The sequence below is a fragment of the Triturus cristatus genome, chromosome 9 (genome assembly GCF_964204655.1).
Source record: "Triturus cristatus chromosome 9, aTriCri1.1, whole genome shotgun sequence".
Classification (NCBI taxonomy): domain Eukaryota; kingdom Metazoa; phylum Chordata; class Amphibia; order Caudata; family Salamandridae; genus Triturus; species Triturus cristatus.
In genome coordinates, this window is record NC_140592.1 from 365,156,649 (window position 1) to 365,175,371 (window position 18,723).

The 18,723-nt window shown below is 49.5% G+C and overlaps 1 protein-coding gene across 2 annotated transcripts in view; it reads left to right on the plus strand.

Annotated features, from left to right (window-relative positions):
* Positions 1–18,723, plus strand: part of NPRL2 (NPR2 like, GATOR1 complex subunit) — a 141,454-nt gene that overhangs the window by 36,933 nt on the left and 85,798 nt on the right. For both annotated transcript variants that reach the window (XM_085625157.1, XM_085625158.1), the window contains exon 5: positions 6,434–6,542. In XM_085625157.1, coding sequence (XP_085481283.1) covers positions 6,434–6,542 — 109 coding nt within the window. The remainder of the gene's footprint in view (positions 1–6,433; positions 6,543–18,723) is intronic.

Consider the following 18,723-nt stretch of genomic DNA (forward strand, 5'->3'; position numbering starts at 1 on the left):
AAACTGATTGCTTGATAGTGCTGAATACCAGGGCAAGTGTGCCCCAGTCAGGGCTTAGAGGGAAGAGAAACCTGCAGGTTCAATTCTGGGTAGATTGGTGAGGGAGATTTGTCTAGCGAAACAGTTGCACAGAGATGAAAAGAGAGAAACCGAAGTGGCCTGCATAGAAAAAGTAAATTGCAATTTTAGCAGTTGTGAGAGGCGATGTTAGTGTTAGGGCTGGAAAAGGTGTGTTTTTGATTTGCACCTCAAAAGTATGAAGGATGGAGCATTGCACGTGTCTTGGGGAAGGTGGTCCCACTCCTAGAGGTGGGATGCCACCACTGCAGAGCACACATCACTCTTTATCTTGTCTATTGATGTTGATGTGACTAGACGTTTTCTCCTCAGGCTCATAGTGAGAAGCTTAGTTGGTATGTTATCTAGGCAGCATTTTGGGGCATGCACCTGAAGGTCAGGCCGTGGAACTTAAATTGTATTCTTTTCTGTACATGGAGCAAGTAGAGGCTTTTAGTTGTGGTCCCAATGTTTTTATTTTTTTGTTAGCCCAAATATGAGCCAGCCAGCCCAGATTGTCAATTGATCTTAGATGCCTGGGAGACTGGAATAACAATTTATTTATTTATTTATGGTTTTATAAAGCGCGTAGTCACCCAGTGGGTATCCCAGCGCTGAACCTTTTTTACTCGCAAAGGGGAATTGGTCAGTAGAAGTGACGGTTTAGGGGAAGAGTAGGGTTTTGAGGGATTTTCTGAACCGAAGGAGGTTGGGTTCCGCTCTGAGGCTCAGAGGGAGTGCATTCCATTTATTTCCTGTATTGACCGAGAAGCGGCGGCCACCTATGCGGGCCTTTTTCACCTTGGGAATCGTAATGAGGTTTCTGTGCTCCGAGCGGAGCGCTCTGGTGGGTCTATAGGGGGTGATCCAGTTGTTGAGTATGGGAGGGCCGGTGTTGTGTAATACCTTGTGGGCGAGACAAAGGGCCTTGAAAGTGACCCTTTCCCTGATAGGGAGCCAGTGCAGCCTCCTAAGTGCGGGTTTGGCAGACGATCTAGCCGGGGTGTTCGTTAGGAGTCGGGCTGCGGCGTTTTGAGCTTTTTGCAGAGTCTGAAGAGTGGATTCTGGAGAGCCCAGGTAAATGGCATTGCTGTAGTCCAGCCTGGATAGAATTAGGCCCTGGATCAGCATGAGACGCGGCTGGAAAGGTAGTAGCGGGAGTACCTTCCTGCAGGATTTAAGTAGACCGTAGCATATGCCGGCCGTCTTTCTTGCCTGTGTCCTGAAGGTAAGATCGGTCTCCAGCCATACTCCGAGACTCTTGACCTCCTTCTTGGGAGTGGGGGGTTCACCCATGCAGGCAGGCCAGATGTTAGAAGGGAGGTTCGTGGTTTTATGTCCTAGGAGCAGGATCTCCGTTTTGGAGCCGTTTAATTTCAAAGCAGAGTCACTCATCCACTGATGTACGTTGGAGAGGCAGTCGTGAAGATTGGAGGGCTCTAACTTGGGGTGGGAGAGTGTCACCACCAATTGTGTGTCGTCAGCATAGCTGACGATAGTGACTCCGAAGGGAGAGACGAGTTCCTCCAGTGGGGCCATATAAACGTTAAACAACGTGGGGCTCAGGGATGAGCCCTGAGGCACGCCGCACTGGAGGGGGATGGAGGGGGAGCGGCTTTCGCCTTCCCATACTTGGTAGGAGCGTCGAGAGAGAAAGGACGATAGCCATTTCAGCGCTCTGTCTTTGACCCCGATATTCTCCAGACGTTGCGTTAAGACCTGGTGGCTGACCGTTTCAAAGGCCGCGCTTAGGTCTAGGAGGACCACTGCCACTGATCCTCCTGTATCGATGATTTCTCTAGTTCTTTCTACTGCTGCGAGGAGAGCAGTGTCCGTGCCCTGACCTGGTCTAAAGCCTGTTTGCGAGTTGTTGAGGAGTTGGTTTGACTCTAGGTAGTGCGATAGTTTTTTATTCACAAGTTTTTCGGCGACTTTACCTATCCAAGGAAGGAGTGAGATAGGTCTGTAGTTGGAAAGGTCTGCTGGGTCAAGCGACGGTTTTTTGAGAAGCGCTTTGACGACAGCCTCCTTCCAGTTTGAAGGGACCTCTCCCTGTTCCAGCGAAATGTTAATGAGGGCTGTCAATTGGGGAACTATGGTCAGCGGGATGTTTTTAGCGAATCGTATGGGGACTGGGTCACTAGGGGCTCCGCTCTTGATTGTGGTGAGTGCAACACTTATTTCCTCTTCTGTAACTGGGCCGAGCGACACCAAAGAGGGCTTGTCGGGAGGGGGCCGCTGCTCCTTAGCTCTCTCTGTGGTGTCTGAGTTGGCGGTCGGGAGGGAAGTGAGGATTTTTTTATTTTTTCGTCAAAGAAGGTGGCCAACTTGACGCATTTTTCCTCCGCTGCTTTGGGGTCCATGGGTTTCTGTGGGGGGTCAGGGACATGGAGGAGTTCTTTGAGGATGGAGAAAGTCTCCTTGGATGAGCAGGAGGAGCTTTTTATTTTTTCCTCATAGTAAGCCTTTTTGGCGTCTTGTAGGGCACGTTTATATGCTTTCATTGAGAATTGATAAGCGCTTTTCTCTTCTATGGACTTGTTTTTCCTCCACGTGCGTTCTAACTTTTTGCATTTTTTTTTAAGAGCAGTGAGGGCGGGTGTGTACCAGGGGGCGGGGTTGATTCTTTTAAAATGTTTTAAAGTGTTGGTTAGTGGGATGAAGCTATCTAAGGGTCGGACTAGCCAGTCCGTGAATTCTCTGTCCGCGGTGTTTGGCTCCGTGGATAGGGGGGCGATGGTTTCACGTAGTTTGGCCTCCCATTCCTCTGGTACTAACTTGTGCCATCGTCTGGTTAGTATCCTAGTTTTTTGTTTGAGCGCTGGTGTCGTTTCGAGTGACCAGTGCAAAAGGATCAGCATATGGTCTGTCCAGGGAAGGGGAGTAGGGTCCTGGACGTATAGGTTCTTAATGTTGGAGAAGATAGGGTCCAGAAGTTGACCTTTCTCATGGGTGGCTTTAGGGTTTTGCAGATGGAGGTCGGCTGTAGTGAGATCAGCAAGCAAGTTTGCTGCGGCATTGTCCGTGGGGTCCAAAAAGTGCATGTTAAGGTCCCCTAGGAGGAGATAGTTAGAGACTGAAATAGTCTTAAGTGAGATGTGGTCCATTAGAGTATTGGTGAATTCGCCTAGAGAGCCTGGTGGCCGGTACACTAACAGTCCCGAAAGGGAGGTAGATGGCGAGATCTGGATAGTGAAGTGGCAGTTCTCGCAGTCTTTAATGGTCCCATATTCAATTCTGCATTTAAGATGGTGTTTGTAGAGTATGGCGAGGCCGCCACCTCTACCGATTAGTCTGTTCAGGCAACATATTTGGTAGCCAGGGGGTGTTGCATTGGCCACATCAAAGTCATTGTGCGGGGTCAGCCATGTTTCCGTCAAAAATAGAAGATCTAACACCGCATTCTGAACGAGGATGTTAATTTCGTGGGCGTGCTTTACTAAGGATCTGCAATTCAGAAGGCCAATCCGAAGTCCTTGGTGGCGTTCCGTTTCCTCGGGTCTATTGCAGCGGATGCATCCTGCATAGGGAGTGTCTTCCTTGAGGATGTATTTGCACTGGGGATGTTTTTTCGGGTTCCAGGCGAGCAGTGATCCTCGGGAGTATGATATGTGCTTTTGCAGATTGGGCATAGTGGCTAGGCCTAAGGCCGTCTGGGCCCGGACGGGCCCAGACGGGCTTGCCTTTGGCGCGCCTTCGGCGCGCTGACGGCGCGCCCGCTGCGCCCGTCCGCTGCGCGTCCGGTGATTGCACATCTTTTGAGGGAGCGGAAAGGGGCGGGTGGGCGTCGCCTAGGGTAGGCGTGGCCTCGGTTCCTCGCCGTCAGTGGCGGCAGGATCGTTAGCTTTCCCAATTGTTTGTTTTCAGCGAAGATCGCTGTTTTAGGCGTTTCTGTAGCCTGTTTCTGGTGGAGCCAGGCAGGTGAGTGCAATTTAAAATCAGGTGTTCGGCGAAGTAGTGACACAAGATATACAAATTTTAAAAGGTGATCTCCCGGCTTCCGCCTCAGGAGTAAAGCAAGTTCTGAGATCGACGCGCTATCAGCAGCGTTTTATACTGGTTTGGGCGGGTGGGCGTCGCCTAGGGTAGGCGTGGCCTCGGTTCCTCGCCGTCAGTGGCGGCAGGATCGTTAGCTTTCCCAATTGTTTGTTTTCAGCGAAGATCGCTGTTTTAGGCGTTTCTGTAGCCCGTTTCTGGTGGAGCCAGGCAGGTGAGTGCAATTTAAAATCAGGTGTTCGGCGAAGTAGTGACACAAGATATACAAATTTTAAAAGGTGATCTCCCGGCTTCCGCCTCAGGAGTAAAGCAAGTTCTGAGATCGACGCGCTATCAGCAGCGTTTTATACTGGTTTGGGCGGGTGGGCGTCGCCTAGGGTAGGCGTGGCCTCGGTTCCTCGCCGTCAGTGGCGGCAGGATCGTTAGCTTTCCCAATTGTTTGTTTTCAGCGAAGATCGCTGTTTTAGGCGTTTCTGTAGCCCGTTTCTGGTGGAGCCAGGCAGGTGAGTGCAATTTAAAATCAGGTGTTCGGCGAAGTAGTGACACAAGATATACAAATTTTAAAAGGTGATCTCCCGGCTTCCGCCTCAGGAGTAAAGCAAGTTCTGAGATCGACGCGGTTTAAGCTTAGTCAAAGCAGGAGTTGTTTAGAAGGTGAGACAAGGAAGGATTTTGTAGTAGTTTAATTAACAAGAAAGTAGCTTTTCCTACTCTTCCTTTCTGTGAACTGGGGTTCAGCTCAGCTTTGCAAATGAGTCCCATGTTTCTTAGTTTAGATTTGTTGGAAACCTTTTGGTAATGGAATGTAGGAGAGAGATGAATTAAGAGATTGCTTGTTTGAGGAACTGTTGTTGGGCCAGGACGAGACGTTTGGGTTTTGAGTCACTTAGTGTGAGGCTGTTGTGGCACATCCAGTTTTTATAGCATCAAAGCCTTTGGCTATGGCCACTAATCTGCTGGACTTCCCTGACTCCATAAGATAGAATTTGGTGTGATCAGCACAGTACCTCAATTTGTTATAAACTAAGATTTGCTTTCCTTAATCAAAAATGTGGCTAAGAAAAAAGATCTTTGTGGAGCAAAACAGGAAGTTTAAAACAGGAGTTATATATTTTTAAGTAAACTAAGTTTTAATTTACGTACAGCTGTCTGAGCCTCCTCAGTGCTAAAAAGTTTAAATGTATGGTTCATGGAACTTTTAATTACTGTTTTCTTAAGTCAGTTGCGTCTTTATTCCTCTCACGTTCTTTCATCCAGAGCACCTGTCCATCTCATAGTGATCAAATCCTTCTCCCAGGATGTGTTCTGCCTTTAGTAAAGCAACGAGTGGTCCCTCAGTATGTTTTTCTCTCATGTACCTCCCTCCTCCCACTATTACTGACTCAATGATTGCTCCTCGCCCATCCAAAAGTTCACATACACAATCAGCACTGCTGCTCAGGGAATCAATGATTTTTATTGGGTGCCTGCATATATAATGGACATTCCCATTCTTTCTTTGTCTCTTCTGGACACTCGCTGGCTCATCGTTTGACACTTAACTTCAGTTCACAACCTCGCTCCGTGGTTGATCTGGTTCATTGGTTATCTCTTGTGCTTGCTGTCAGCAGCTCAGCTGCGCTCTTAACATATTGACCTGCTCACTGAAGATAACTTCACTCATCCATAGACCTGCTCTCTGCACCAACCAAAAAAAGGAAAAGAAGAATACGAAGTCACTGATTTGTTTTAGTTTATATTGAACTGGTGGACTCCTTAATTACATACATGAACTGGGTGTATCAGAAGAAAATTGAGATGAGGTTGAGTCCAAGGACTTTGGCTAACCGCATTAAGAGTCGTTTTACACACACCTTTGGCCACCAACTGTTTTCTTTTTCGATACACAAGATAATATTCCAGACCCAAGCACTATATGACAGAGCTGTGTTGAGCTCTGCTTATGTAATAAATACAGGTTGCAAAACAACTGTTATAGGTAAATTATGTTTTCTGTATTATCTTGTGAAGTGAACTTTCCATATTTCTTAAAGGGGGCCTTCATAGAAAAATATTCATCACTATAGCTATGAGCTTGTAGGAGCACCATGGAATGAAACTGTGCGTAATATAAAAAGATATGATTGTCGCATACCTATAGAGATCTCCTCTTTGGATTTTGCTGCTGTTTTTCTGTGTCTCATGTTCAGTACTAAGCACTGTGTTTCTTTGCCCTTTGTAGTGAACATTCTGAGTGGGCCCTGACAGCATTTTCCTCGAACACAAGATTACTTTTTCTCTCAGTGCCCACACTTCAGACTCTAGTATTCCTTTCTGTTTTGATTATAACTTGCATGCCACTGTACCACACTATGTTCACTAGCACTATCTTTTCTTGCAGTTGGAAAGCAGCTTCATTTCTAACGAGGAGAGTAAGCAGAAGCTGGTCCCAATCATGAGTATCCTGCTGGAGAGTCTGAATGCGACAGGAGAGTGCACACTGCCCATAGGTAAGCAAACACACCAGTAGTGTGTAATCGAACATGGCTAAAAGCCCATCGTCATTTCTGCCCTGCTAAACCCCTGAGCTTTGACTCGTTTGTATCTGTTGTATCAGTCAGTGGAATAATTCCCACGAGAAGTCATCATAGGAGACTTCGAAAGACACCAAGGTTAGGTTTTTTTGGGGCACGTGTGCTTGCTGAAAGGTGTGAACGAAGACCAAGTCCTTCACTCATTTCAATAAGCTCACAGCCGAACTTCTAAAATGGCTTAAGGGCGTTATTGGTGATAGACACCCTAAGTTATAGACTTAAAATGATATGGCAGACCTTTTAAGGCTAAGAATACAACTAACAATTGTGTTGTGACGCAGAAGGTTTATGATTACGCAGAAATATTACACCCTATGAGTTCCGAATATTCTGAATTGAGCAAATAGAAACAGTTTAGAACAGCCAATATCGGCTCTCGGCAAAGCTGTTGGCTGTAGAGGAACTCCCAACATTACAATGTTCTAATATAGCCTCGTAGATTGACTCTGTGAGTTACACTGGCCATTGGAGCCCTGCTCCAGCGTTTTTGGTCTGACCAAAATGGTAGCATAGGGAGCAAGACTTTAATGGTTGAATAGCTTGCTGTGGTGAGCCGTAAGTGTTTTATTGTCAACCTAAAATGGCCCAAATCCTCACTTAATGAGTCTGGCGGTAGATATAGTAATTTAAATATCTCTACGACTCTACACAGCTTCCTTCTCCCTTATTTTGCAGCTGCAGCTGTTTCTCCTTGTCAGTTACTGCTCGGTCCACTTACAGGGTCGTGCCTGGCCCTGTCATTTACGGACGATAAAGGACAGCAGAAGAAAAAGGAAGGGAGAAGCATCTACAGTTTGAGTCTCATTTTCCTCTACCAAATTACTTCACTTTGTTTAGCAATGCAGATAGAGCCACAGACTCTAGAGGCTTCACTTTTACCCTTCGATGACTATCTCTAAATAGTTAATATTTGGAGCCACAGAAGCAGGCTGGAGTTTTTCCCCACTTTTTTTCCCTTTGCCCATAGACTCTGCCTCTCCAATTCTCTTGCACAACTTTATAAAGCCAGAGGGGAGGAAAGAGAAACTGAATGATGGAAACTGTGAATCTGGGAATTATAATGTTCATGGCAGCAGACCTGTACTACTGTTTATAGGCCAAGCCATTCAGTTGTTTTCAGTGGAGCTCAATTGTTCCAGCACTTTGATTAAGTGTTATTTGCCTTATCTGTGGTAAATACATTGAGGTAATTCTCCTCCTACGCAGCTATGGGCGCTCGTCTAGAGGCGAGGGCTTACAACAAGAGAGTAGGTAATTAATAGTCGTTATTGCTGGTAGGTAGGCTGTCTTGTTTTCAGTGTTTATTTTTTAGGATTTCAGTGGTGTTTCATCAGTGTTTAATCAGTGCTTATCAGTGTATATTCAGTTGCCAAACTCTCCAACTGTAAAAAAAGCTTTTCAGTGTTCACAAAACATTTTTGCAGTGATTGTTATAAAGCACACATTAAAGGAGAAGTAATACAGGTTATGTAGTGTCTTGCCATTGCCAATGTGGCCTACGCACTTATGTTAAACTGATTTAAGCATAGAAAGTATGTGTCACCTCTACTTACTTAATATCATGACATTGTAGGGGTGGCCAACCTTGCCAACAGCACCAGATTTGTTTGTAGCCCTGCATTATTAGGGCACCTGAAACTTGATGCTTTAAGCACTCTCGCCACTGCTTTTCTGCATTCTTTGCCTGACTACATTAAGATAGTGGTGCTGTTGTGTAGCTATTCATAGCTGTCAAGTGTCCCCATGGCAAATATCTCACTTTAAGTCAGTCCTAACCTGTTGACAGATATCACATTGTATTCTGGGACTTGAAATTGTGCTGTTAACATTTTAACTATGGGCTCAAAAAACACAGCATTTGTGTGAAAAGCTATGATTAGCTGAAAGTTTTACACATTACAATGAAACACCTTGCAGCAATTAATTTTGTTGGTACGTGGAAAGTCTTGTCATGTTTTCACCACTACCCCCTGTACATGGTGACCACTCTTTTCATGTACCGGTCCTACTCCATGCATTGAATGTTGAAAGCCTGGGGTTGTTTGGCAGTTGACCTGCTATCAATACTGATTTGTTAGAAAATGAGGTTGATGTATAAAAGGGGTTTACTCATTCTGACACTGTGGTTATATGTGATAGCATATATTGGCCAAAATTCTTATCAGCCAGTCATTTCACCAATCAGTGAAATAATTAAACACTGCCAAAAGATCAAATATGACTTTAACATTCCCAGATTCTCTACAGTGTATAAAATGTAAGATCAGAAGTAAAACGTGCTTCTAAACCCTGCACCTTTAATTCAAGCACACACAACTGGATGAAACAAAAAAAAGAAACCAAATTGTAGTGACATCCCTAAACAGCAAAACTAAAGCAGAATAATCTTAGACCAGTCTTTCAAGCTGCTATATCTTTACAACAAAGTTACATTGTGTTGGCCACTTTAGCAAGAAATACACATTTTGTGGCATGTTTAACTGTAGGTAGGCTTGCTGTGCATTGTCCTGCCATCTAGTTTTGGGCACATACATGTGCAATTCTTTTCTGTTTGAAGAAGTCTTTTCAAGTCACAAGACGTTGTGTCATCCATGTTTCATAAGAACACATCATCCTAAACTACTCTGCCCAGAACCCTGAAAACTCTTTTCTTCATCTGAACTACACTCATTCCTGAATCGTTAAAACTCATTACCCCCCTAAACTCGACCAAATCCTGAACCCTAAAAACTTTTCACCATCCCAGCCACTACCTATATTTGAACCTTAAGAAATTTCACCAGCCCTAAACTCTGCCCATCTTCTGTATGTATTCGATAGTAGGTACAGGTGTGGGGGAATGTTATTTTTTGCTGGTCCTTGCCGTGAGATCCTGATCAATTTTTTACTTGCAGTTCTTTTGTTCAGTAAAGTCTCTGCAGCAGATAATGAGCCAAATGAGTCTAGCAATCCCTACGTTTCCCCAGGACCTTGGCCATCCTACCTCCAATTTTGCCACTGGAGTGTTCAGTTGCCAGGTGTTTCGGTCTGCAATCTGACCATTACCATATCGCTGCCCCTTACATTTCTATGATCATGGGTTAGTGCTCTCCACTTGAGCTTCATGTGTCAATCCAATGCAGTTCAATACTCTATTGTTTAAGTTAATAACAACCATAACAATGTTACAGTCCAGTTGATAGTGCAATACTTGTCAGTAAGACTTCATGGCTATCATTTTATCATTGAAGCACAAGGTTAATCACCCTTGGTTAAGCCACTGATAATACATTTTGTGCAATTGTTTAGTCCCCAAAAACTGTCATGATTTCATCCATAAGTGCTACAATGCATTTAAAATCGGACCCTTGGTTGTTCGAAGATGGCGGCTTGAGCGGACGTGTTGCTCGGTCTCTCCCGCCGGCCGTCCAGCAAAGCACCGGCGACCGGCCGTATCCCGTGGTGGGGGTCCCGTAGCCTTGCGCCTCCAGGGGCCGGTCGCTGCACCGACAGCCACGAGAGCGGCATTCGGGCATGGGCAAGGCTTATTAGCCCACGCACGAAGGTGGAAGTCGAGCCTGAGGGGCCTGGCCGGGAGGCAGTGCAGCGTCACCATAGCGAGGCGAAACGAAGACGTCGCGGCCTGGCCTATGGTGGCGTGGGCACCGAGAGGAGGACCGGTGAGCCGGATCAGGCGACATGGGGGTCTTTCCGGGCCCGGATCGGTGGCCCCTAGCGCCCCGGCCCGCCCGGAGCTCCGGGCGGATTGGGACGACGCCGGCTCCCTTGCGGCCTGACTGAGTAAGAGTCATTTTTAGGAAGAGCTGGAGCGAATTGGCGGACACGGAGCAGCCCGAGAAGCCGGAGACGCGGGGGGGCTCACCTTGACTGCCGGCGTGATCCCGGGAGGGGAGCGGCCATCGACGCCGCCAAGGGGAGCCTGCGAGGTGAGAGACGGGAGCTGGCTGCTCTCCCCGGGATTGAGTGCTGGAGGTGCTTTGGCTGCCCGCGGAGACCGACGGTCCCCGCATCTACGCGGCGCGCTGGTGGGGGGCTGCGGGCCCTACAGAGACTGCCTACTTTGGGGCGAGACCGGGGCCAGCTGTTTTGCGTGGTGAGGAGGCCCTGCGTGTCCCGGAGTACGGGCCGGAGGTGGCGGGAATAGACGGAGGCCCGATGGGATGCGGTGATGCCCCTCCGCCCTGAGGCCGTATCGCAGAGTGGCCTGGTGCCTTCGGGGGTCGAGGGAGACTCGGCGCGCCTTGGGAGACCCCCTTGCACCGCACAGACAAGCAAGTGACCGCGCTGGAGTGGCGTGGTTCCCGCCTGCGAGGGAGCCAGTGGCGGGGGCTGACATCGAGAGACCCGGGGCTCCCTTTGCTGGGGCCGGCTCTGGGCTGATCGCGCACGGGAGCAGGGGCCCGTCCCTGGTGCGGTGCCCGGGAGCTAACGAGCCCCGGTCCCATCTGGTGCTTCGGCAGGATTTGGAGGGTCCCAGTGGAGCTGGATTGGGCGACGGGTCAGTCGGACCCTGCCGCCTCGTGAGGTGGCCCAACAGAGACGTGTAGTGTTGAAGGCCGGTAGGTGCCGCCTGCACGCTCCGCAGCACTGAAGAGATTTGTGCCTGGGTTCGTGGCAAGAGCGGATGGCCTGGCGTCGGGGGCCTCGTGAGACGGAAGTGGGGTCACAGCACACCTGAGTAGTCCCTGGCATTGGACACGCCCAGTCGGGGTGGACCGAGGGACTGTGGTGGGGAGCTGCTGCAGTGGAAGGAGCTACCGGCGGTGGGACGTGGGTCGGCAGGGTTGTGCCTTCCCACGAGGGAGACAGTGAAGGGAGAGCAGGCGCGAGTAATGGTCCCCCCAAAGAATCGGAAAGACAAGACACTGAAAGAACTGTTTGCCAAAACACCGGTTGGTCCCGCGCTGGGCGCCATGGCGGCGGCGGCGCCTGGTCCCTCATCCGCGCAGCTGGAGGGAACTGAACAGATCACAAAGTCCTTCCTGGAGTCTATGTTCACTGCCCTGTGAGCTGACATCCAAATCTTCAAAAGGAATTCGCAACGGAACTTAAGGAAGTCCGCAGGGACGTGGACGGAATCGGAGAGAGGGTCGCAGCGTTGGAGGACAAGGGCGACGGGCGGGACACGGAGCTAGCGGCGCTGCAGCAGGAGCTCATCCGGATCCACGACCAGCAGTTAGACCTCCAGTCCCACGTGGAAGATCTTGAAAACCGTTCTCGGCGCCATAATATCCGCGTCCGCGGAGTGAAGATCATTGAGGACACGAAAGATCTGTTTGCCTTCACGAAGGCGCTCTTTAATCACATCCTGGAGCGTCCACTGGAGGCGGAGTTGCGGCTCGATCAGGCACATAGAGTGGGGCCCCCGAGGCCCGTAACCGCTGCTCCGTCAGACATCCTGGTGTGCATACAGGACTACCGCACTAAGGAGGACATACTCCGGAAAGCTCGTCAGAAGCACCCAGTGACGTTTAGGGAACACGCACCAGTCCTCTATTAAGACCTCTCGGCCCTCACGCTTCACAAGCGCAGACTCTTTCGTCCGATCACAGCACATTTACAGCAGCGCAACATCCCATACAGCTGGGGGCATCCTTTCCGCCTGGTGTTCCGCATCGATAACACACTATACCAATTGCGCTCCTTGAAGGAGGCGGCGCAGCTGTTGGAGGTAGAATTACCGGTGGAGGACAGTGGGGATGATGGAGGCTCGACGGACACGCGGCCTGCCCGGCCGGGGTGGAGCAGTCAGGGTCGCCGCAGGCGAGCCAAGAAGCCCCCGGCGGCGGAGATCCTCAGGGGCCAACAAGCAGCGTTGGAGACTGTTTCTGCAGGTCTGCACGCCTCCTCACCCACCTGAGCTACGCACTGCTGAGGCTGGCTCGTTGGCTGGGCTGTCGGCGGGAGAGGTAGAGGACATTGGTACTGGAATTATCCCTTTTTTTTCTTTAGCTTCGTTGTTGTTTTAAGGTTGTGGGGTTGGGGTAGGGGATGGGGGGCATTATCCACAAGAGGGTTTGGGGTTCCACGTCCATCATTAGGTGGGGTTGCGTCAGCCGACAGGCTGCGGAGTGTACACAGCACTTGTCCATGGTGTGCTTCCCTTGGGTGTGCTGCATCGCCGGTCTGGCACTCTCTAAGTTTTACAGTTAAAGCGAATGGCTCCACACACTCTTAGAGTATTATCACTTAATGTAAGGGGGCTTAACAACCCAATCAAGCGAAGGGCAGTACTGTCTTGTCTAGAAAACTCGCGGGCAGACATCTGTCTCCTTCAGGAGACCCACCTCCTAGCGCAGGACTGTTACCGGCTCCGATCCCGTAAATTCCCGACACAACTCTTCTCCTCTGGTCCCACCAAGGCAGCAGGGATAGCGATTCTGGTAGCCCAACGGTTCCGGGGGGAGGTCTTGCAGAGGGAGGCGGAGATTAGGGGGCGGCTTTTGGCTTACAGGTTTGCTCTGGGGGCCCAGCCCTTCACCATTGGCTCTCTCTATGCCCCTAACGAGGGCCAAGAGCGTTTTTTACAGGCCGCACTCACGGAGATTACGACCACAAGCGACCGCAATTTTCTTCTAGGGGGAGATTTGAATCTTGTTTTTGACAATATACAAGATAGGTCCTGCCAGCGTACACATCAAGCGGGGGCACTCTCGGCGGCGGGATTGACCCGCCTACGAGACTTAGGATTATGCGATTTATGGCGGAGTTTCCACCCCCATAGCCGAGAGTTCTCCTTTTATTCCCATGCACATAAGACATATGCCAGGTTGGATTACTTTTTGGCCTCGTCCGCAGTCCGGGCAATGGCCTCGGAAGCGGAGATCGGAGTGGCCTCTCTCTCCGACCATGCACCGCTCCTCACGGTTCTGACCCTACCACCGGTAGTGCGTCCAGACAGAGTATGGCGCCTCAGGGATACTTTGCTGCATCAAGAGGATGTAATGATGCAGATACGTAGGTCTATCACTGACTTTCTCTCGCATAACGCCAATATTGACACAACCTTAGCGACCCAATGGGCGGCGTTGAAAGCCGTCCTTCTGGGGGAATTTATTGCTATCTCGGCCGCGGACAATCGGGAGCGTGGGAGTAAGAGGGAAGAACTCACACGGACAACTAAGGAATTAGAACAGATACATCAGAGGACGGGGGCCCCCTGGGTGTGGCGCCAGCTTAAGGCTGCCCGACAACAATTGGCGGCTCTGGATCAAGATAGAGCAGAGTACGCTGCCCTGCGCTTAAAGCACGCTTATTATACTAGGGGAGACAGGTGCGGGCGCCTTCTAGCCCACAAGCTCCGGGAAGCCCGCAACCGACAGGGGGTTCGTGAAATATGTCGGGAGGACGGCACGAGAGTTACAGAAGACCGAGACATAGCTGAGGCATTTCGTGCATACTATGCCGACCTGTACACCAGCTCCCACCTGACTGCCGATAATGGGGCGGCCTACCTAGATTCGATCACCCTCCCAACTCTGTCCGGATTCCAGGCGGATCAGCTGGACAGGGAAATCCGTCCGGAGGAAGTGATTGCCGCCATCTCACGGCTGAAACTGGGGAAAGCCCCGGGGCCAGATGGCTTCACCGCTATCTTCTATAAGCAGTTCTGCACCTTGTTGGCACCCCTGCTTACCCAGCTATTCAATTCCTTTTCGACGGAGGGAGCGATCCCCGCGGACTTGTTGGGGCCCACATAACGGTCATTCCCAACCCGGGGAAGGATCGGACCCGTTGTTGGGCATATCGTCCCATTTCCTTATTGAACGTCGATCTCAAGCTTTATACGGGAATACTGGCCAGCCGGTTGGCACCTTGTATGCCAGGTCTTATCGATCCAGATCAGGCGGGGTTTATCCCAGAGCGTCAAGCTCCTGACAATACGAAACGAGTCCTGCATCTGGTTGAGAAAGCCTCCCGTACAACAGGAGAGTACATGCTGCTCACGATTGATGTGGAAAAAGCGTTTGATCGGGTCCACTGGCCCTATCTGGAGCAGGTGTTGCTGAGAATGGGCCTAGGGGAGAAATTCCACCCCCACATCTTTAATTGCTACAAATTCCCCTCGGCGGTGGTTCGAGTGAATGGACACACGTCCTCCAGCTTTCAGATAGAACGGGGCACGAGACAGGGGTGTCCGCTGTCACCGCTGCTTTTTTCCGCTTATATGGAGCCTCTGGCCCAGAAGATCAGACAGAACCCAGATATCTCCAGTATTAAATTTGGGGGATATGTACATACCATCAGCCTCTATGCAGACGATGTGCTGTTCTCCATCGCTAACCCGCGACTTAGACACGTTCGCACGAGTGGCGGGGTTCAAGGTGAATATGGACAAGTCGCTGGCCCTTGACCTCTCTCTGTCTCGGCCCACCCGGGAATACCTGCAGACTCTACTCCCCTTCCAGTGGGAGGGGGAGTCCATCCCCTATTTCGGGATTCAGCTGGCTTCTACACTGCCGCAGGTGGTGGCCCTCAACTACGCAGCCTTGCGTCGGAAGATCCGCAGGGAGCTGGGGCAATGGAAGTATTGTCCTCTTTCATGGTTGGGTAGAGTTGCAGCGGTCAAGATGACCGTCCTGCCACAGATTCTTTATCTATTCCGCACTATTCCCCTATATCCGCCCATCGGATGGCTTCGACAGACGCAATCGGAGCTGGCCCAATTTATTTGGAGCGGGCGGAAACCACGAATGAAGAGGCTGTTATCCACTCTTCCACCGGAGAGCGGGGGGCTGGGGATTCCTGATCTTCAACTACACTTCCAGGCCACACAGTTACGCCACCTGGTGGAGTGGAGTCGCTGGGAATCAGAGAAACACTGGCTGTTTCAAGACCAAGCAGTTGCGGCTCGGCCCCTGCAGGAAATTTCCTTCCTATTTAAGGAGCACAGGCCCCCTAACCTCTACGCCTCTCACATCACTCGTGTGCATTTAGAGATCTGGGACCGCACCAATATCACGCATGCATTCACCACCTTTCCCCCTCTGCTTTCCCCCTTGTTTGATAATCCTGAGTTCACCCCCGGGATGGACACGGAGGCATACAATAAGTGGAAGCCGGCTGGTTGTCGCTTTGTTTACCACATGTATGATGGGGATGGTGTTTGTCTGTTTACGCAATTCAAGCAGGAATACGGGTTACAGGAGACGGAGAGGCTCCGTTACCTGCAGGTTCGGCATTGGGCGCTGGACAGACGGGTGCGCCCGTTGGCAGATCGGAGATTCTCGCAGTATGAGAAATGGCTAATAACGCGTACATCGGATAAACAACTAATTTCCGATTTGTATAGAATGCTGCAAGTCCGACATATGCATACTTATAATGCGGGTAGGACACGGTGGGAGAGGGAGCTGGGTCGAACTTTGACTCACAAGGAGTGGGAGGGAATATATTATAGGGCCTGCCATTCCGCATACCATATGGGACTCACTGACACGCTTACGAAGATCGTGACCTACTGGTATTACACCCCAGAGCGTCTACATGCTATGGACCAGCAGAGGGAGGCTTGTTGTTGGAGGGGATGTGGGCAGGTGGGCACTTTGACTCACTTACTTTGGGAGTGTGAGTATGACCGTCCGTACTGGTCACAGGTGCTTGATGAGGTGGACAGGCACTTTAATACAGCGATACCGCACTTCCCTGCATACACGCTACTGGGCCTTCCAAATCCCCTGACCTACCCGCTTCGAACACGTAGGGGAAGAATGATAGCCATAGCGCTGGGCTCAGCGACACAAAATATACTTATTCATTGGTGCACTAACAGCGTTCCAACTTTCACTGGGTGGTTACATCGGTTATGGCAGGTCCTGTGCATGGAAAAACTTACAATAACGCTAGCAGGGGAGGGCCCCAAATATGGGGATCTGTGGAAACCCTTTTTGGCTTTGTTGGCCTCCGAATTTCGGGAGGTCACTTGTCCCCGATATCTGCGCTTAATGCGCTTACCCGAAGAACAGAAGACTGAGTAAAGTTTGCAGACTGGCGATGTTGCAGAGCTACTTAGATGGTCAGCAAGGATTCAAACTACGCTCTCGGAAAGGGGGGGGGGTTGGGATGGGATGGGAGTTATGAGTTCTTTTTGGTATTCCTCTTTTATGTTCCAATTTTGTTTCCTGTTCAATTCTGGAACACCTCCTGGAGCTTATAGACTCAGCTGGCCGCTTCACTGTAGGCACGGCCTTAGTGCTTCTTGACTGTTTTACATGCCCCTCCCGGGCATCATGTATGAGCTAATACCCACATTTTGCAGACGCGGCCTGCCCAGAGGGGTTGTAGGCGACTTGCTGTGTTTAATTGTGGACAGTATTATATGGTTTGTTGCCTCCTGATATAATCAATTTCACAGTACGCCGGCGCTCTGGGTTGTAGGCATCCTACTCCTGTTCCTTGGATTGGGTTCTGACAATAAAATAGATTTAATACTAAAATCGGACCCTTAATAGTTAAAATATATAGTCATTAATTTGATCCAGTATAAAACCTCCATTATGCAATAAAAAGTTCATCCTGAGGAAACAGTCACTCTGCCGTGTATAAGTGCTGCAGCGCTATTAAAATCGAAGTAAAAAAATCATAGTTAAGTTTAGCAATCGGTGTGCATCATATGCTGAGCAGTCGTGTTAAGTTGTTGGATAATAATCAACACAAGGTGCCGCGCTGCCACTGAATACCATGACCATTAGATGGTGGGCATCTTGTGACAATAGTAAACACTGGGGCTTGCAGATTTCAATTGGTAGTTTTTAATTTATAGACCAATAAAGATTTAGTGTGTTATTAATTTTTTTGTGTAAAATCAGAAATTTCATCATTTTGCAATTTAGCTGAGCGTCAGTTGGATCAAGATCTTTTATTATGGCTGCCCCTAGAGGTAAAAGCATTTTTCAATAATAAAGTAAGAGCGATCAATAAAGAGGGGCATATGCAGATCAGGTGGATGAGGTCCTCTTTTGATGCACCGCATAGTCGACATGTCCTTGGACCCTTTTATTTCCAGGATGGTTGATTAGCCAAGGATGGCAGGAAGCTGAAACCAATTGCCATTAGTTTTCTCTTTAGATGTACCAAGAATGTGGCAGGTTTCAGCGTGGGATATGTTTGCAGAACCATCCGAGTGTGGGCGTGACTTGTTATTTTGGCAACTCTGTTTAATGACTGGCGGAATGCTAAGAAAGGGAAGCTCTGATTCCAGAGATCTGTTGTAGTGGCTGCTTTCAGTGACGATCTCAAATATTCGCCATTGCTTTTATTTGTCTGTAGAGGCTGTCTTTCTGTTTTCCAGAGTTGCCTCATAATTTTTGTCCAGGTCCATCACATTGTTGCAGCCATTTGTTTCTCTCCAGTTGTCTTTGCTGCTTGTTTTGAGTCCTCTCTTTCTCAGATTGACCCTAAGCCAACTCTTGAACCAGTCCCATGCCTCATGTGGGATGGATTACCCCTCTGAAATTATTTACAGATGTGAGGGCACAGCCTCATGTATTTAATTTCTCTTTCCCTCAAAGCTCTTGTGAAGGGGAGGAGGGCATTGACACTTCGATACCTTGGCCCTTCCACACAGTTTCAACATCGCAAGACATCCTTTTCCTTATCCCACAGGCTCCTTGGAATGTATGGACCTTTAAAGAGAAGTCTACCAGATTCGAAGATGCAGGTTATGACCTGTGGCCTTGGAGTGGAGACGCAGCAAAGATCCAATCAGGAGAGGACATAGCACTGAAAAACCCAGAAGGAAAATTGCCTGAGAGAGACACAGCAGTGTTGGAAACACGGAGGACACAGCTGGAAAGAAGACTGCAGGAGATGCGAGACGTAGGATTACAAGAATTCCCTGAGAAGACAGAGTCGACCAGGGTCCCTAATGAGGACTAGGAGAAGGCAAGAGACCACCGGTTGTGCTCAGAGCCCCGCCACATTCTCAGAGGAGCGTGACTAGCCCAGGTACGTGTCCGAATACTTGGGAGGACTGGGAGCCGGTAGGGGATTAAAAAAGAAGATGCGGCCCTTTAGCATTCGAGGGCTCTCCGGTGTAAATGCCCTGCATAGCAAAAGAAAATTCTCACAGAAAGCGATTGCTTAAACTCATCCCCCA